The sequence below is a fragment of the Alosa alosa genome, chromosome 9 (genome assembly GCF_017589495.1).
Source record: "Alosa alosa isolate M-15738 ecotype Scorff River chromosome 9, AALO_Geno_1.1, whole genome shotgun sequence".
Lineage (NCBI taxonomy): Eukaryota > Metazoa > Chordata > Actinopteri > Clupeiformes > Clupeidae > Alosa > Alosa alosa.
This window is the reverse complement of record NC_063197.1, coordinates 7,261,808-7,282,273: the sequence shown is the minus strand read 5'-3', so window position 1 is coordinate 7,282,273 and position 20,466 is coordinate 7,261,808. Positions and strand designations below refer to the sequence as shown.

At 43.1% G+C, this 20,466-nt stretch overlaps 2 protein-coding genes across 4 annotated transcripts in view; both read left to right on the top strand.

Moving 5' to 3' along the window:
• Positions 1–20,466, top strand: part of agbl4 (AGBL carboxypeptidase 4) — a 351,628-nt gene that overhangs the window by 259,205 nt on the left and 71,957 nt on the right. The gene's annotated exons all lie outside the window — the stretch shown is intronic.
• bend5 (BEN domain containing 5) lies at positions 500–10,405 on the top strand. 3 transcript variants are annotated; one of them, XM_048251859.1, is made up of 6 exons: positions 500–764; positions 2,060–2,190; positions 3,036–3,465; positions 5,392–5,537; positions 8,650–8,863; positions 9,892–10,405. In XM_048251859.1, the coding sequence occupies exons 1-6, from the start codon at positions 584–586 to the stop codon at positions 10,086–10,088; spliced, it is 1,299 nt and encodes a 432-aa protein (XP_048107816.1). In that variant the 5' UTR covers positions 500–583; the 3' UTR covers positions 10,089–10,405. The 3 variants fall into 3 exon arrangements, with proteins under 3 accessions (XP_048107816.1, XP_048107819.1, XP_048107820.1); XM_048251862.1 differs by lacking the exon at positions 500–764 and adding an exon at positions 819–1,095; XM_048251863.1 differs by lacking the exon at positions 500–764 and adding an exon at positions 1,154–1,233.

The following is a 20,466-nucleotide window of genomic DNA, read 5'->3' as shown; positions in this document are numbered from 1 at the left end:
TTGCAATTGATGAATCAATGATTGAGAGGTGGATAAACTCTACTAAGAGGTGGATAAACTCTATTTCTGAAATGCAGAGGTGGATAAACTGATTTTACTTGTGTTTAGCCTCAGCTACAACCCTGTACATGGCCTTATTGTAGAAGAAACTGGAGTTGCACACATCATTTTGACATAACTTTGTTAGTCCAGATAGAAGCTGTATGTAGTTGTTTATTTATTTATTTATTTATTTATTGGATTCATTATTTTAATTAGGCTATTGAACATTATTTAATGTGTAAAATGTGATGCATCCTTACATTTAGAGATTATTATTATTATTATTATTATTAATAATAATAATAATAATAATTGTAGCTATGCTACAGCTCCAAGTCTGCATGAACAGTCTGTATGTCTCCCATTTGATTAGTCAGGTCTGAGAAGGAGGAGGGAGCCACACGTTTCCTCAATATGTGCACCAGGCAAAAGCAGATGAGCACAGAGGCCTTCCCCAATTCCCCTTTGTGTTTATATATTTTTTATTCTTTTAGAGGGAAAACTGTCAACCATATCCAAAGTGCAGGACCAAAGAGTAATAATGTATGCTTTAGTAAGGTTCTATGGTGACGATATGTGCTATGCTTTACCCGTTTCTAATGTGAAAGATTTTAGACCTTTGCACAAAACAGATTTTGATCATCAGAAGGTGTATCTGGTTCTCAGAAGTGAAGAGAATGGTACAGGCCAGGCTGCCAAGGCACAGATTCTAGCCCTCGCAGGTAAGCTGTTTGTCTTCGGCTTTTTTGGTCGTTTGCATAATGTAATTATTTGAAATGCGTGTCTTTGGTTTACCAAAAAAGACAGTGCATGGTCTCTTCAACATTTTGCGACCTTTAATTTATGCAAAACTGTCGCTTGTCTCTTGAGGATGTTCTGTGCATTTCGAAGGCGTTTACCTTTTCAGTACCGTTGTGTTAACGTAAGCTAAATAAAGATAGCTACACCGTGTCAACATGTAGCTTCTGATATGTCGTGACTATTTTTCTTTCGACGTTCGAATGCATCAGTCCATCGATATAGAAAACAAACCTGTCGTGCATTTTGACACTGGTATGTATCCAGCTAGCCTCAATTGTAACGTTACTGACAGTTCTCTTCATTATTATGCTAAGTTAGGTAACCAGCTAGATAGCTAAATAACTAACGATTCCTTACGTGAATGTGTTGGGCCTTGTCATGACATGGAAGGTAATGGTCCAGGCTAACGTTAGATTTAATATAGCACTGCGTTCATCTTATTTATGAAAGTGTTCCGAGTTTGCTGGTGTCTTGTGAAAGTTTAAGTTATCACGTTAGCTAACGTTACCGTTAGCCACCAAGCAGTGAGTTAGCTAGCCAGCAATGGAAGTTAGCGAACTAAGCTAGGTAGGTGAGCTAACGTTAATCGAGCTGCTGCATGCATTCGCCTTTAAAATTGCATGACTTAATTACGCAGAATGTGGCATTTGAGTTCTTTGTTTATGTATCTCATCGTTTAGCCTATTATGCTTTTAAAACATATGCCGTGCTACTGAAATAAAAAACAAGTTAGCTTTGCAAACAGTGTGCTGGTACGCTAGCCCCTCAAGCTACTTTTCTAAACAAACGGTTTCGTGTCTGCAGACTTTGCACCATACGTCTCTGATAGCATCATACTTAGCTAGATTACTAATCCTCATTCCCGTTTGCTAAACCCAGTTGTCAAACGGAAAGGATTTCAGATCCTGTTAGTACAAGCAATTTCTCTGCTTTGGTAACTTTTGCTGTTATTTTGGCTTAAAGTAGTGGTCCAGTAATAGGCGACGTTATCAGCAAGACACTGTTAGTTAATTGTTATTATCTTGTAAACAGCCATTGTGCTTTAACGTATAGAGTAAGGTGTGTGGTGCGAAACTACGGAAACGGGGCTATTTATTCTCAGTAATGCAAACTAGGAAATCCTTTCTGTTTAATACGTCTGAAAACTCGTGTGTCACTTTTCCTCTTCAGTTTATTTAGTTTACGTTGTTACATCGCTGACTTTTCTGTTTTGCAGAAAACATAGAAGAATTTGAACATAGTATTATGCAAAAGAAGATGAAAATTCCAAAAATGTCTTCAAGAAACACAGGAAGCATGATTGAAAATCACTTTGGGGAGGAGCGTCTGCCGCTGAGACATAAAAAGGTAAGCAAGGCAACACCTGAGCCCATTCATGAGAAAATGTACAAATACGTCACATTGCAATATGTTGTTTGTTGTGGTTAGCAGTTTGTCGACAAAACAATGCCTATCACATGGCCTCACGACTTTTAATCTCTCTAACATTTTCTTGTTGAAAGTTGAATCACATATGTTTGATACAACCTTATTTCATTTGTTGTAAATCTAAACAGTCATTCCCATTATTTAAGAATAACACTAATTGTCAAACTAGCAAGGCAAAGGTACACTGATTTTAGTGATAACCAGCCATTGTTATTGTCGAACTTAGAATGTGGCCATCATTTCAGCACTCTGGACAGCTGCCTCTTTGTACTGATTCCTTTTCAAAACAATGTCCTAATATTGCTTTTTCAGCTACTACTAGGCCTGTGAAGATAACACTTTCTCTCAGTTTGTTTGTTGATTTTTGTGGCCTGCATGTGGTCTCTACATACATGTATTAATGCAGTAGACACTTTTGTCAAGCCCCAGCGACTCACAGAACAGTGCAAATATACTTTTTTTTATCCCTGCTTTCTTTGTCTTCTGCTGCATTCCAAACAACTTGGAAATCATGTTTCATTTCCGATTTTTAAGTCAGGACAGATGGACAAGCCCCGACTTTACAAGTAGGAGTTCCGACTTTGCGTGGAAAGTTTTGACTTCTGAGTTTGCCTGCAACACAATTTGGAATTTAAGTTGTAAATATCTGACTACCGAATTGTCTGGAATGCAGCGTTAAACCCATGATTTTGATGCTGGCAAATGGCTCTTGTAGTCGAGGCCCTGGAGCAAGCTTCTACATAATGCCTCCCTCATTTGTCCAGGCCCAGGCTCAGGACATGGGGCGTCCCATGAGCACAAACTCCTCCAAAAGCCTGGCGGCCGTGGTGGCCCGGCTGGAGCGTAACGCAGTCAGCTCGTGCCTGGAGAGCGAGGAGGACCCGGAGGAGGACAGGCTGGCCCTGGGCGAGGATGAGGAAGAGGAGGAGGAGGAGGAGGAGGAGGGCGACCCGGAGGGGGACGGGGAGAGTGAGGCGGTGGTGCCGCGGGTGCTCTACGAGGAGCTGGTGCACAGCTACCGGCAGCAGGAGGAGGAGATGCAGAGGCTGCAGCAGGAGCTGGAGCGCACGCGCAGACAGCTGGTGCAGCAGGCCAAGAAGCTGAAGGAGTACGGCAGCCTGCTCACCGAGGTCAAGGAGCTGCGCGACTTCAACCGACGCCTGCAGGACGTCCTGCTCATCAGGCTTGGCAGCGGTAAGGCAGGGAGAGGGAGAGACACACACACTCAACTCCCCTTCATACACACACATGCACAGTGTGCATTGCACACACACATATATACACACAACCATGTATATGCAGTGCACTACCCCATATCCTGACCTGACTAAATGATTCACAAGTCGCACATGCGAATTTTGAGATACAGGCCAATTACTTCAGAAACCACTGAAACTCAAAATGAATTTCCCGAAGTTTCCTAGTCAAGAAAAGAATGTAAAGAAAAAAATATTATTCAAGTGGGCAAATCATACCTGTACCTGCCTGTAACCTGTAGGCAAAGTTCAAATGCAATATTCTCTGTTTTTTAATTGGAAAAAGATGGCGGGAGGCCATAATTCAAAATGCTGTATTCACAATTCAACAATTCAAGATATGACTTTGACCAGGATATCGTTTTAAAACTCTTTGTGTCCTCTGTCCATTGATACCAAAATCTCAGTGTTGAATTTTGGGTCACTGTGACTCATTTTGCCAGATCGGGTCACATACTCTTCTACACACCACCCACAACATTCTCTCTCTCTCCTCTCTCTCTTTCTTTCTTTCTTTTTCTTTCTTTCTTTTTCTTTCTTTCTTTCTTTATTTCTTTCTCTCTCTCTGTGTCTGTCTGTCTGCTTGTCTCTCTCTCCCTCCCTCTTTCTGTCACTCATTCACTCACTCACACACTAACTCACACACAGACACACACACACACTGTAAGTGTTCAAAGTCACCACTCACAAGGATATTGGTGGTGACGTTGGTGACACCGACCCACAATCTGTCAAGAGCACTGAGTTAGCCTGGCTAGAGTGGCAGGACTGGTTCACAGCGGAGCAGAGCCACCAAGTAGCCAAGCTGTGCTTAAAGCACTGAAGGGCATGCAAAGCCTCCAGATATTTGAGTTGGGTAATGCACCCCAGCCAGGGGGACTATGGTAATGAGACAGACATAATAGGGCCAAGAACTTGAGCTGTACTTCAACCCGCCCGCCAAGACCAGCACAGTGGCATATTGTTTAGGGTCGTCCCCGACAGCCGGGGGAAACGGAGTGCAGCCCCTCTCTGAACGGATATTTTAAAGTTGACGTGAATTATCTCTGAAGGATGGGTGAAGCCGGGCTCTTTTTTAAAAAATTTATTATTATTATTTGATTTGATTTTTTTTTTTTTTCTCTCCTTGCCCTTCCACTTAAACATGATGTGTAAAGACTTGGGGAGAGTTCATCGTGTGTGTGAACCTGAATCACCCCCCACACCCTCCTAAGTGTAATGTAACGAAGCGCAGCGCAGCGCAGGGCTGGACAGGGCAGGGCAGGGCAGGGAGGAGCAGGGGCGGCCGATTCCTGAAGTGAGGGCATTAGCTCAGATGTCAGCTGAGCGGTCTTAGGAGAACACAGAGCGCAGCACAGCGCTAAGCTAGCCCAGGGGCCAGCTGCCTGCACCAGCACTCCCGGGCACATGGCGGGAGGCAGCCAGACTGTCCGACAGGGAGAGTGAGGGAGAGAGGGAGGGAGAGAGAACCGGAGATTAGACTGGCCAGGGTTCTTTAGGGTCAGGAATGTAGTGCGCTGACCGATATTAAAACTCATCAGCTACATTAGGGCTTAGCGTGGCCAGCCACCAAGCCAGCTTACTGGGGCTAAAATAACCCCCGGCTGTCTCGAAGCACAGGGGAAGCCGTGTTTCAGGCAGCCGTCCAGTCCTAAGACCAGTCAAGCCCTCGGGAAATGCCAAGCACCACAACGTGCCGCGCCGCGCAGGATGAATCAAATCTGGGAATTTGCTCTTGTGCCAGTATGCAAATGATTAGTGTGTGTGTGTGGTGTTTTTTGTTGTTGGTAATATATTTGTTGTTGTGGTTTTGAGTGGTGTCAAGTGTCTGAAAATGGCCTGTGTGTGTCCTCCCGTCTCTTAGAGCCCATGCACGACAATGGCACTCAGACAATCAAAGAGGTGGTGGAGCCCATCATTGAGCCCCAGGAGGTGTGCCGGGAAGAGGCCAACACCAGCTCCAGCCATTCCCCTTCCCCTCGAACGGTCTACACCTTCAACGATGGCAAGGTGGGCCTTCATCTCCATGCTATTAAAAAAGTTTTTTTCAAGGCCAGTCAAGTGATTATGGGGCCAATGGTCAGGGATCAGGTCTTCTAAGTAGACAACCTGAAGGTTGTGAATACGATCCCAGGATCTGCCATTATTGTCTCTGGCTTGGTAACTAGTTTCAAGAGCCTGCTAAATGACAAAAGATTAAAATAAAATAAATTAATTAATTAATAAAAGCAGACTGACTGAGCACTACATACTTGACATCTCACAATCCCTGAACAACCCCGGCTGTTGTGATTCAGGTGTTATCTCATTGATTTCCCATAACAGATGGTGGTATTTATGTAACAGTCTTGCAAGAGAGAGCAACAAGTAAATATAGGTAGAGTAGTGGCAGTGCTCGCCCAGCTAATTATTTGTACCTCTCAGTCAGGTTCCTTAAGTAGTCTGGCTGACAGGTAGCCCTTTAAGAGCGAAATCCACCCAGCAGGAGCGGGAGCAGGAGCGCTGAAAAGCCTGTCTGCTGGCGCCGCTCCTAAACCACATTAGGTGCACTGCGCTGGGGAAAGCTGCTGGATGCCAGCCTAAAGACTTCTCAGAGTGATAAAGGGATAACCACACAAGGTAGCGGAGGCGGCCACCTCGTGCACCACCACACCACCACAGCTCCAGTAAGCTCCCCCAGCACTCTACCTGGGGGGGGAGGTGTGGGGGTGTGGGGGTATGAGGGTTGGTCTGGAGGAAAGACAGAATGTGGCAAATATAGATGTCAGACTTTACAGGGTCTGAGACATGAAAAGTTAGAGAAAGTAGAATGAATGCAAGATATGTTCTTGTGTGAACAGATCTTCCTACTATGCTAGTGACCTAAGTGATGTTACCTAAGTGAAGCCTACTGTTGGTTACTGTTAAAGACTGCAGTCGGTATATTTAGTACACATCTCCATTGAACCTAACGTCCGGTACCTAAACAGTTCGGTACGAATACATGTACCTTCACACCCTTAAATGACAGGAACATCTGTCTGTCTGCTTGTCTGTCTGTCTGTTATTCACATACTGTATCTCTCGAACCGTTCGTCCGATTCATTTCAGACTGGGCCTTGATACGGGCACAGTCGGACAAGTGTCTTGCTAAGTGCAGTGCCAGGTTTGATGTTAAATAAGAAATTCAAAAGATATTGTTAAATATATCAGTAAAAGAAGCACACATTGGCTTTCACCGCTCTACTGTAGCCACTCTCCCTCTCACTCTTGGCTACCAGAGAGGATAGAAGCAGGGCTTTGACAGAACTGAGTGAAGGCTACACGGGTAAAAAGTTAAGCGAGTGCAAGATGTGTGTATAATTATCATGTCTGACCTCAACAATAAAGACCCCCTGTGGAGTAAACTGGCACTTCGAATAGCCCAGGCTTTGGACTGTCTTAAGACTTTCAATAAACAAACAACAATTCCGACTGCAAGGTTCCAAATTGAAACGAGCGATAATCCCGAATTTAAGGATGTTTCAGAATGCACGTACAAAGCATAACCAGCTACAGACAACGAGTTGCAGACAGAGCATGATGTCACTTATAGGCTACCAGAGACTGTTTTTGAATTACATTGTTGCAAATTTCACATGATGATTCATTATTCCACAAAACAGTTTGTCTTCTCTGTCATCAAGTTATTCAATAGGCTAAACATATAGTCTTAACTCAAAGCTTTAGGCTTATGTCATTCTGATCAGATACAGACAAGAAGTGGCAGACAGACCATGATGTCACTTTGTTGCAAATTTCATATGATGATGCATCATACCACAAAATGATTTGTCTTTTCTGAAGTTATTCAATAGGCTAAACTTATAACCTTGACTCAAAACAACTGTTAGACTTCTGTCATTTTGATCTGTAAAAAATGTCACATGCAGTTGGAATGGATGAACAGTTAAATAGTTGGATAGTTTAAATAGTGAAATTGAGGAAACAGTTGGTGGGAGTCATAGTTGATGACAACTGACAGTTGGAATGGCTGAACAGTTAAATAGTAGAGTAGTTTAAATAGTTTATAGTTTATTTAATGGTGAATTACTGTAGTGAGGATTTTTATTTTAAACAGTTGAACAGGATCTGTAGTCTTAAGAGAGCCAGATTGTATGATTAAAGCCTGAGACAGAGTAGATAGTTTAAAAGTTGAATGTAGATAGTGTAATGGATGTTGATAGACAGAAAGTTTAATGGATGTTGATGGGCAGATTGTTTAATGGATGTTGATAGATAGATTTCATTGGCTCTGTACCTGTACTCTGCTAAATGACAAAGTTGAATCTAATCTAATCTAGTAGTTTAATGGGTGGATGAGTGAAGGTTTGAAGAAGATGGGTGGATAGAAAGTTGGATGGAATGTGCCTTATATCCTTGTAGAATGGAGAGACACAGAGAGAGTTGGCCTAGTTGAGCAGTTGATACAAGTGCAATCAGTTTAATTAGCCCTTTATGATGTCATAGTGCCAATGTATGGGGAAAAATAAGCTTGTTTTTTGTTAATAAAGTTACATTTTTGTTTAAGTTTACAAAAATGAAAAATACATTCCTCAAGTGTCCTTTTCAAGACCTACATTACAAAAGTTTCTACATTAAACGGTTGAAGCTGAATTAGACACAGAAATTTGGTGGGAAGAATATAGAAGAAGAAGAAAAAGACTTGAAAACTGAACAGTGCATTTTCATGCAATGTAATTATGTAACGGTTGTGGAATGATTGAGAATCAATCATTGCAGGGTTCCCCATCAGTTAATTAGCGTCTTCCCTCCAGTGTTTACTGCACCACTGGGAATAAGGTAGTCTGTATTCTACACTTTCTGATGATATATTCTGAACTAAACAGTAGTTATTATGAGTAGATAGATAGATAGATACTTTATTAGATACTTTATTGATCCCCAAGGAGAACTTCAAGAAATTAGTATTATGAGTAGTAGTAGTTAGAGTAGTTCTTAATGTAGTCATGTTTTCATGTAAGGGGTTGATGTGATTGGTTCTCTGTGTACATAAGGGGTTGATATGACTGGTTCTCATTGTGCATTGGCAGTGCAGGTCCATGTGGGTCTGAAATGACAGCTGTGTGTGTGGCTGCTGTAGGTGCACCTGGGCGGAGGTATCTGGGTGGAGGAGGAGAAGTGGCACCAGCTGCAGCGCACGCAGGGTGACTCCAAGTTCACCAAGAATCTGGCAGTCATGATCTGGGGCACAGAGACGCTCAAGAACCGCAGCGTCACTGGAGTAGCCACCAAGAAGAAGAAGGACGCCCTGCCCAAACCACCACTCTCTCCCAGCAAGCTCAAGATCGTCCGAGGTATTGAACCGCTACACGTGACCTTCGTGATGAGCTGCGATATTTCTTACTTAATCAGTGGGGATCAGTTACCATCAGTTGCACTGTCTGGAGGTCAGAGAACAGTGTGTTCGCTTCCTTTTCAGTTACCCAGCACAGTCTTTTGCTTCTCGTGGTCTACAAATAGTTCTTGAGCCAGACCCCCTAATTTTGGGTACCATTGAAGGGGAATAAGTCTCATAGTGATTTTTGAAAAATTTGAAGAAGAATTAGAAAATATGTGATATCTACAAGTTTAATTGTTTAGCTTCTTCACCTGTTAGATATCCCCACAAAAATTGCAACACAAATACATATTGATTTAATGTAAAGTTTTGTGGGAATATCTATATGTTTTTTTTAGCCTATTTACCTGTAATATATCTCTGCATAAGCATATAATAGACATAAACAGGGCACATTGGATGAATGGTTGCTGATAGGCCTGGCCCGATACCGATACTGGCATCGCATCGACTGTGTGAGACGCGTGTCTTTGCTTCCCCCAATGTAATGCTACAATTTGATTATTAAATACAAGTTGAACTGAAGACGGAATTTTGCAGGCTACAGTTTGCTGGTTAGTCTACACATACAGATAACCTGATAGGCTTTGCATAGCGTTTCAAGGTGGAGCAATGCTCTGTATTAAAACGAGCTATGTTCAAATTCACGTTGGCATGAAATGTTTTATTTGTCAAAGAATAACCGAACGACCAAACTCACTCGCCTACTATATAGACTGATTGAAACTAAGTAACTTAAACAATAGAACTGGGAAGGAGGGGATAATAACCTACTGTTAAATTGCATAAAACACATAGCCTACAAAAGTGGATGGATTGCCATGAACATGGCCTAAAATAGCCTTATTGCATGAAAGCTCAACCATTTCTTTCCATAACAGTCATTTACAACATTAATAATGAAAACAAGGACATTTCTAAGTGACTCCAAACTTTTGAACTGTAGTGTACATTAAGATTCTGTTTAAACTGTTTCCCCTCCAGAGTGTCTGTATGATCGGGTGTCGCAGGAGACAGCTGATAGTGCAGAGATCACACAGCGATTATCCAAAGTGAACAAGTACATCTGTGAAAAGATCATGGACATCAACAAGTCCATCAAGAATGAGGAGAGGCGGGAGTCCAAGCTGCTCATCCGACAGACGGTCAAGATGGAGAACTTCCCCTGCGACGGCATGTAGGCATCGGTGGCGTTGCCGCCATGGTGGCGGCCTCTTTCAGCGGCCCCTCAGACTGCCACAGAGGCTGGTGGACAAGCGTCGTCCGTTCTGCCGTTTCGAGATTCTCATTGGTGCCCGAAAGAGGCCTTTATCCACCCCCACCCCCCACCCTAAAACCCCCAACCCCACCCCTCCATCCTCCTCCTCCTCCCCATCTCTAACTAATCTGTGCTCGCCCGACAGTGTTCCCCAGCCCGGCGCAGTCCTTAATACACAGAGTGTGCTTGGTGTACAGTACGAGCACGAGGTTGTGCAAGGGGAACGGGGGGGTATTTTGATAAGCAGTAGGGATTTGTGATGAGTGGAGCGGGAGTGTGTGTGTGTGTGTGTGGGGTTGCCAGTGGGGGGTTGGTAATCAGGTTAGTGTGTGAGTGTGTGAGAGAGATCCTTTAAATCTTGTTATAACAGAATGTGTTGGGAACGCGAACAGATGTTCTGTGTCAGAACAGGACCGTGGGTCCTCGCGTACTTTGAAAAAGAACAAACCGAGCTGTCCCTTTTTTTTCCCGTTGATCTGTCTTCTGATTGGCAGGAGACACTTTTGTGTGTGTAATACATAGAAGACGATACAAATGCTGACTGGAGAATGACTGTTGAGGAGGCTGTAGAGGTGGCTAGCTATGACTCCCTCTCGTCTGAGAGGACTCTCTGCCTTGCTGTTGGTACCTAACGTGGAGAAATGGAGTGATGCACTTTTAAAACAGAGTTTTGGAGAAGCTCTGCATGTCTTAATGAGTCAGCCCCTTTTCCAGATCAACACTCTGCCTTTGAAATGATGCTTGCAGCATTGTTCTAGTCTACATTAGGAAACAAAATAATACTGAAACATATAGCCCACTTGACCTTCCTATGTTATTTCACTAGCCCCTGTTGTCCTAAATTGGGAAAAGCACAGATTTGGGTCACTAGTTGGAAATGGTTTCGTTTACGGGCACAGTTTGTGTAGTTCCATTTAGTTCGATCTATCTGATGGATTTAGATTTAGATAAAACTGCAGTTTTGTTTTTTTTTTTTCGGTTGAGACACTTGTCATCCCTGGACACAGTAACTGTACATGACAGGATTGAACAGGCAGTGCACACTGGAAAGGACCTTACAGAGTTGGCAATCAATGGGAACTGTGTTCTCTGTCTTTTATATATAAATATATCTATCTATATCTATATATAAACTATATGAAAATATATGATTATAGCAAACTGTGATTGTAATGCAAATTGATATTGCTTAAACTGCACTTTGGTGTGTGAATGTGGAGTGGTGATGGATAACTGCGCTGGGATGGGAAAGGCTGTTGAGCTGTGAAAAAAAAAAAAAAAACGCTTTTATTTCTCTCCCCCTCGCTATCCGTCTGAGGATAGCAGTGTCCTCTCGCTTTCCTTTCCCTCTTGCTGTGCTGTTGACCCCACCGCCTCTCCGTTCCTAGTTCCTCTCCCCCGTTCCCTCTGTGTGGTAGAGCACACCATTGTGAAATGCGGTATCGTGACAACTCAAAGTGAAACATGCCATCCAAAACTTTTTTTTTTTCCCTCCTTTCTTTTTTCATTTTGTTTATTTGGGGGATGGTTTGTTCCAGAAAGAAGAGTCTTCTCCTATTGAAGGGTTTGTCTGGCTATCTGCTACAAAAAAAGCAAAACAAACTTCATGCTGCGGATTGAATTCTCAACTGTGACCATATTGCTAACTGTGAATCTCAAGCAGATTTGCCATGCTTACCTTTTTGTTTGTTTGTTTAAATTTTTTTTTTTTTGTCTAATTGTGTCTTTCCCCCCGATTCTTCAGCCCTCAATTAAGCTATCATGAGTGCTGAGGGCAGAGAGGGGAATGTTTGTGTATAATACCTTCTCATTCTTACTCTGACTTTGAACATTTCAACTGTTTGTTTGTTTGTTTGATTGTTTGTTTGTTTATTTTCTAGGTAGCACCTTATCTGAGTTTGTATCGCTTAATCGGTGACTTCTTCAATTATGTCTCATTCTTGCCGGCTAAAATCTTCTGTGTCTCATCGTGTTTACTCCCATATCGGCTTAAAGCTTGGCGCGTCTTTTCTTTCTTTTTTATGTTTTGGATGACGAGCATATCTACGTTATAAGGCAAACATCTCTTTCCTTCTGCGGAATCCATTTCACAAAGCTGTCTCAGAGAGCTGATCGTATCTTAAATTGTTCTTAAATGATCCCTAGTGAATTACATCAGGCTGCAGGAGAGGTGTTATTTTCCACATGTCACTGTTGCTGTGAGACGCATTTGCTTTAGGCTACGTTAACCTCTGCCGTTTGGCAAGCTACGTCCACTAGCTTGCGCGACTGAGCAATCATTTGTTCAAACTGTAGCACTTTAAAAACGCGTAGTAAGATCTCTAGTGCCGTAACATTTTAGTATTTAAACCATTGTTTTTTTTTTTTTTTTTTTTTTTTTTTTTTTTTTTTTTTTTTTTTCAAAACAACAGAAAGCTAGGTGACTTGGTTGCCATTTAAAGCATTTAAGTTTTGAGTTTCTCGTGGACCTCAAGGGCCTCGAGTGCTTGAGGACTGTGAAGTCTCAAGCATCTCTCTTGTCAACTCAACTCCACTGACAAAATGGGTGTTTGACTTCAAAGCAAATCTGTGAAAAACAAAAGACTATCTGCTCTAATTGTTTTTTTGTTTTTTTTTATTTCTAAAGCAACTTTACCTCCACAAGACAGCACTTAAATAGAATTGACACGTGTTTAACAACAGTAGTTCTCAAATTATATGTATTTTTTTCCATCCAAATATATATATATGTAAAATATCATGTCCTTGCCCCACTAGTTGAATGACATTCTTTAAATCTCTTGATATTTGAGTATGCTGGACATTTAGCACAAAGAGTGCTATGTCTGAATGGAAACCAGACGTGCTGAAAGTTTGTGTGGCTTTATATCGTCCTTCCGTAGATATCAATCTAATCCGACACTGGCACTTTTGACCTGAACCGTAAGTGAACCAAACATATTTTTAAAACCGGATAAAAAGGAAACAAGGTTCTTAAAGTTCTTAAACTCTGAGGTAAGCGCCATAAAGTCTGAATAGCTTCATGTGTAGTTAGGGCGGCCATGTTCCCTGACCTTGACCCTTGACCTCCGACTGTTGTGGTAAACAATCACAAAAGAGCACTTGCTGTTTGCTTATTGCTCTCCAGTCAAAATCTTTTTTTTTTTTTCTTTGATTGAAATTTAACTTGTAAATTAGCATCTCACAGATTTGCCATGTTGGTTTGTTTTTAAAAAAGAAAAGCTATTTAGCTGCAGTTACAGGGAACTGTTACTGTCCCCTGAGTGGTAATGACCTACATATTTTTGTAAAAAAAATAATGTTTAAACATGCCCCCAGCAGATTATGATTACTGTTAATAAGAAATATCATTTTTGATATACAGTAGTTAGGTCGGGGCAGTGGTCCCACAATAACTGGGCTAAATGTTTGCCCAGTTAAGCTGTATTGTTGTCCCAATACCTGCGGACAGTAGACTGTGAATGGTGCATTTGGCCCCCAGTGACCCTCTGAATTGTGTTGGGGGGTTATGGATGGGGATGTTTAGGGCCATACAGTATGTAGGAGTTTTGGCAGAGAAGTTCTCATCAACAAAGTAGGCTAGGTATCTTATTCAAAATGGAGTTGGCCATCGAACATGACTGTCCTTAGCCTGAGAGAAACGATTGTGAGTTGAGGGACTGGTATACTATGAGGGTGTTGACAAACAGTGCATGACTGTTGGTTTGGATCCGTGGGGAAATGTTTGGAGGGAGATATATACAAGCCAAAGTAAGGAATGTTGCCCGTTTGAATCGAAAGCTGTGGGATCAGCTTTGGTTTACCTTGCACAAAAATAGCCCTTGCCAATGTTATTACACAGAGTTATCTAAGCTTACGCATAGGCTATATTTTTATGTGACATTGATCTCATAATATACAACATACTGTGCTGTTTTATCTGTACAAAATCTCCATAGTTCCCAGTGGATATTATGGTATGTGCTCTGTTCCAAAAGCATTAAGGTGAAAGCGGCTGTGTACCATACAGATCCTGATGAACTCTTGTAAAATTATGCTATTTGTTTGTTTTTGTTGTTTTGCTTACCTGTTTGTTTGGTGTTTGTTTGTTTCCTTTTATTTCTGATGCCAAAAAATGGGATATGGGTAATGATCTGTAAGTGATTTGGGTTTTTCTCCTGCCACCTGCTCAATGCTGTCGTTGTTGCTGTCGCTTTCAGAGATTTACCTCCAGGGGTCGGTCCTGGCGCTGACCCGGCCCGTCTGCGGCACAGGTCCGCGTCAGAGCCGGCAGCTTAAGTCTAAGTCATGTGCTGAGGACCAGGCCACTTGGTTCCCCCCCACTCTCCCACTCAACACAACTGCCCAGTGTTGCCCGCCTCCATCCCCACAACCCCACCTTCCACTGCCCTCCGGGGCAACAGGTCCAAGTGCAGTAGTGCCCCCTCCACCACTGGGGCCAACTCGAACAGAAACACACACATTCACACATACACAAACACACACAAACATAACAAACACTGGTGTAGTCTGAACTAAACCTCAGTCTCTTACTCGGGTATCATGCAGTTTCCCTACTGCTTCTGAAGCACTCTCTCTCTCTCTCTCTCTGGGACTAAATGGATAGAATATAAAAAGGATGCATTTGTTGTTGGTTTAAAAATGGATGCATTTATAGTTGTTGGTTTTAAAAGAAAATGATGTATTTATGCTAGTGGGTGAGAAAGTAAGCAGAGTCGGGTTGATTTGTTTTTTATTCTCTACATCATGGATCTAGTCCTCTGGTTGATAGTCAGGTTAACATAATCCAGTATCACAATCCTACCTCATTTGCTTCTTGTGTCTATAGGTGTGCGTTTTGGAAACCCAGGAAATTGCCCATATCATAATGCTCTTGTATATACAGTATATATATATATATATATATATTATATAGATGTCTATTACACAGCCAACCTCACGTCCGAGTTGAAATACCAGGTGACAGAAGCTGCTGATAAGGCATTTCAGATGAGTCACAGATGTGTATGATGTAGTGTGATGTATCTGTGCTCTGTCATAGTTCTATATTTGTATTTCTGGTTAATGTTTTTTTTTTCTTTACAGTAACCTGATTTTAACTGGTTTGATGGTGCTACCAGCAAGCATAGGTTGACTAATAATCTGTGTCTCTTACCTCAAATGGTGCTAACTTTTTACAGTTTTAATCATCCAGTCGTATGCAGTCAAAATATCCAAACATTTCCACGCAATGTTCAATAATCCTCACAGACAGGGAAAAAAAAGAAACGATCATAGTGTAGAAATTGTCCAGCAAATCCAGGTTCCTGTTAATTACCTCGTAGTTTGCTCATATGTGATTGTAGCTGTGATTTTTGTAGCAACAGTAGAACAGTGCATCTGTGTAAGCTTCTAGTCAAAGCAGCAGTGTATTTTTTTTCCTGTAGGTAATTGCCATCAACACACACATAATCACTCGCGCGCTCCCACACACACACACACACACTTGTCCACCCCCCAATGCTGTCTCACACTCAGCCACCCCGTACTGGACTGGGCAGTCATAGTCAATACTGATGTGGTCCTCAGCAAAACAGGTGTGAAGTGGCACAGCAGGAAAAGCCCATGCTGTGATATCTCCTCAAAGACGTGTGTGTTTTCACAGAATGTGTGTAGTATAAACATTATGACCGTAGTTAAAATGCAGTTTAGGCCTACCTCTCCGCCAGAGAGGTTTGGCGTTACCAAAGTGGCCCACCCCTCCCCTTTCTGGAGATGCATTTAACATTGTTCAATTGATATGTGTGTCAAGATTTGCATTGGAATTAGCTGAAATGAGTGTGAACCACTAACGGCAACGATTTGCACCCTCTCAATCAGCTAAAATTACGCATCCAACTAAAAAATGTACAAATGTAAACTTGTGTGTATTGGATTTCAACACTTGGTGATGGCTATGATGGCTTTATTAGAATGCTGTGAATTCTAGTCAAGTGCATCAGGTTGTGTTAATGGCACCTCCTTTTCCAAAAGAGGTGCCATTAACACAACCTGCATTTTCCTTCTTTGCCCCACCTCAGCGAGGGTCAATCAAGTTATTCTATGCCCCATCTTAGCTAGGGTCAATCAAGTTATTCTCGCAGCTGAGTAGAGTGGACAGGTTGACTCACACATACTAAAGAATATTTTCCAAAAAGAAATGGACAGAAATGGTCGATGGGGGCTGTCCTTTTTGAATAATAACTGTGAACATATAATCCTTTCAGGGTGTATTTTATTTGTTGTTCGTTTGTTTGTTTGTTTGGGTGAGTGAGGGCAATTGATCGGGCCAAATCAGGGCCAGATGCCAGCTGTGGCGTCGTCCCCTGTCCCGGAGCGGTGTGGGTTTGACCAGTGTTCCCGTATGATTAAGCAAAGGAATTTGCGGATTTCGAGTCTTTAGGCTCCGGCTCTATGAGAGCTTCGGGAATCTGGCATTAGGTGCCTGGGGAGCGAGAGAGAGAGAGGCCCTCAGGTTCGTCCCCTCCACCCCCCCTTGAAAATGGAAAATGCACCCTTGCAAAACCAGTGTCACCTCCACTCTGACTGCCTTTTGCCGATTAGCATCTACTTCTTGTGTGTTTTTTCGCTGCAGCCGGGTACTCCTGTTTCAGTGTACAGATGAACAGAATAAAGTCAAACTTTTATTCTACACTTCACCTAGGTGACTCCTGTCTTCTTGGCTCCTCCAATTCACTTACTAGACATATTAATCAATAACTGCTAAATTCATCACTTATTAGACATACTCATCAATAACAACTAAATTCATTGCATGCATTTCATTTAGTTCCAATTCTGCACAAGGTGCTGAATTTAATCTGAAGTCAGCGTGTGCAAATGCTGCAAAGGTATTACAATCCCACTATGGTGTGATTTCAGTTTGAATAAAAATTGTAATCTGTCAATCTCCATAACAAACACTTTTAAATCTTTAGGTCATATGGAAAAAAAACATTTTTTATCCTGTCACAGGTTTTTTTTTTAGCATCTACTTGTCAAATTGTTTGCTGCGGTGGAGCGATTCATGGTTGAGCAGATCAGAATATTGGTACTGCACTGGTGTGGGTATCACCGCCCTCGATCAGAGCTGGACATTTCTCCTCTGCTGCGGCTCAGAGACGGGTGGGGGGTTGGGAGGACTGCAGGCGGGTCGGGGGCACAGATTTGGCCTTGGCGAGGGGTTTTTGATGTGGCAGCGCTCGCAGGAGGCACGGGCACAAGCCCAGGATTAAGAGTCAGATTGATCTGGGTGTCCGTCAGAGATAAGTACACTGGACCCTCGGAGAGGGTTTTTGTTTGGTGTCTGTCTTGCTGTGTGTGTGTGTTTTGTATTGTGACCATTTCAGCGACACACCCTGGGTATGTGTCTGCTTTTACGTGTAACCTATGATCTTGATAAAGCGTAAATGACAAATTTAAAGTATTTAAGAGTAAATTGGAGAGGAAAAAAAGATTAAATAACCACACAACAGCACTCCGCACTTTCACTATTCGCCCTAGTGTGCTGTTTTAGAACTTTTTGATTGTCTTTTCTCTTTCCTCTTTTTTTCCCAATTGGGTGGGGCGGGGCTGGCAAGCCCTGTGGGAGGCCCTGGGATTGGTCGGCATGTGGGGCTGCAGCGTCTGAGTGGCGGTGGTGCATTTCCATAGATTATTGCCGAACTAAGCACTAGTGTTGCACATCCAGGCGTTTTCGGTGCCCGAGGGACGGCGCTCAATGTCATTAACGCTAACAGTTGCCACATGCCTGTAATGTATTGCTGGCTCCGCTATTGACAATGAGATGATTCAGTGTAGTAATGATGGATGAGCGTGGGGGCCACCGGCTGCAGAGCGAGCGACTACACACGCTTGCACTTTTGCAGCGCGCGCAGGGAACAGCGTGTACTCTGCCATGCTGCAGCGAGGCTCTTCCCTGCCGTCTCATCCTGCCGCGGGGCTGCCGCCACTCCCCACTACAGGGGGGGACTGCGGCCTGTTTCACGGCCTGGCGTAGCATCGTCTTCCCACTTCAAACTCTGAATTGTCCGGAGGGGCAAAAGCAAGCACACTGAAAACATTTCACCCTCTGCTGCCACCTAACAGCAGTCATCTGACCTGTCAAAATCCACTGGGACGGCGCTTTTATTAGTGTCAGAAAGATGCACAAAGTAGTTGAGGCTTTGATGACTATTCATTTGAATGCGAGTGTTTCTCTTCGCCCGCTGTGGTTACCTATCCATTACGTTGTGATGAGAGATGGGGGAGATCGGGAGTGGACCAGGGTGCAGTGTGTGGGAATGGCACCACTAGACGTATGGCTGCTGTCGCATCGTTTAAAATGCCCTCAGTGACCCTGAGCACGCTGGAGGGCTGCTGGACGACTGGGTGGCCACCTCGAAAGGGGAGATGGAGAGATTAAGAAAGAGGATGTGCGTGCGTGCGTGAGAGAGAGGCTGGACACGGCCTGGTTTAATCAGCGCAGATTCCAGACGCACGTCCATCAGCATCAACTCTGAAGTGCTGTCAGACCTAAGGGCCCACTCAGTCAGCTTCTTCTCTCCTCTCATCTCACAGCATTTACTTTTGAGCCAGCTCAGTCAGCAGCAATGGAGCCTCTTCCCCCCCCTCTCTCTCTCTCTCCTCTACCCCTCTCTCTACCTGTCTTGCCTCTACCTTAATTGGGCAGCTTGCTGGACAAATGCTCTGGCCAGAGGGGCGGGGGGACTTATGGAGAACCTATGGAATGGCCAAACGTGTGGAGATGAATGTGAACTTCAGGCATCTGTTTAGAATTCCACGGACGGGAACGCCATCATTCTAACCCCCTGACAGAGTTGTGACTCAATAGAGAATGTGTGTGTGTTTAAGTGAGAGTGAAGAGTGGGTGTGTGCACATGTGTAAATGTGTATGAGAGGAAGTGGGAACGTTCAAATATATGCGTGTGTTGTTCTCTGTGTGTGTGTGTGTGTGACAGAGCTAAAGGCAGGAAGGCTATGTGCATGTGTGAAAATATGTGTGTTTGTACGCAATAGATTCACTCAAGTGTGTAATGCAATCAAGCATGAGAGAAGGAAGCCTGTTTCTGGCAGCACACACACACAGTCATGCTTTTTTTCTCACATGTAAAATCCCTGAAGGAAGAAAATGTATTTTTCTGCTTGAAAGCCAGCGGTGAAATTCATCCTTGCTCGCTTGACTCAGTGTGTAGCAGTGTGTGTGTTTTTTATTATAATTTTGACTCATTATTTTCATTTTTTATTTGTTGACTCGATAACAGCGATCAATATTGCATGCAGACTGCACACAGTTCGTCCTTATGAAGGCCACTAGAGCACAGCGTTTTACTCTTGTTTTCTATTAGCGGCATTTCCCCCCAATGCTGTCGTGGCACTGTTTTGCTTTGTTTAGTTTTGTGTTTTTCCTGAGCGAGGTTAAAATCCCGAGGAGTGGAACATCGGTCGCCTGATCAGATACCCAATAAATGCTATTAACTTGTGCGCCTCTGGTCTGTGGAGCCCCACCGTAGTTCAGTGCCTAATCAATGGCTGAAATCTTGCTTACAGTAAATTGTTTTTATGGGATTTGGTATATTGATACGCGGACATTGATTTGGACTGCATGGCATGGGGAGGAGTGTGTGTGTGAAAGAGGTACTTTTGTTGGTGGTGGTGGGATGGGGTGTTTGTTAGGAATAGTGTGAACGAGCGAGCGTGTGTATCAGAGATCTTCTCTGCTTATATTTTCTTTTGAGCGCGGCTCCATTTTCCTTGCCTGGTAAAGTGATTGGGAACGTTTGCAGACAATAGTGGAGAGAAAGACAGAGAGAGTGAGAGATCTAATGAGTTGTGCCTTGGGTCGTCTGAAAGTCATTAACTCACATGGTTGAGCATGCCAATCACACTGGCGGCTTTCAGCAGCGAAAAGGGGTCTCGTTGATCTCTTTGAACACGTCCCACCCTTTTCATGCGCCCACTCTTTTAAATTGAGATATTCAACTTCATTGTGATATCTGCTTAAATATTCTCTATCTTCAGGTCCATTATCCAGTGTTTGATGTGGGGTTTTCACCTTTCTCCTTCTTAGCTACCAACCTTAAATGTTTTGAGGGACAGTTATTTAAATACGGTTTAAAAAAAAAAACGGTTTGACAGTTATAAAATCAGATGGTATTAATAGCTGTCTGTCACAAACTCTACTCTTTGCTTTTAAAACAGGTAGTGTTTGAGACGTGTCAGCAGTATTAAGCCAGTGATGGTGGCCTGTTCTGTGGGCCTCATGGCCAGTAATGGGCTCGTGG

What these genes read in the sequence shown, in the direction of transcription:
- bend5 (XM_048251859.1), top strand. Translation starts at nt 584, where the DNA reads ATGTATGCTTTAGTAAGGTTCTATGGTGACGATATGTGCTATGCTTTA. An exon ending in ACAGATTCTAGCCCTCGCAG is followed by an intron (nt 765 to 2,059) that starts GTAAGCTGTTTG and finishes TCTGTTTTGCAG; the next exon opens with AAAACATAGAAGAATTTGAA. An exon ending in ACACCTTCAACGATGGCAAG is followed by an intron (nt 5,538 to 8,649) that starts GTGGGCCTTCAT and finishes TGGCTGCTGTAG; the next exon opens with GTGCACCTGGGCGGAGGTAT.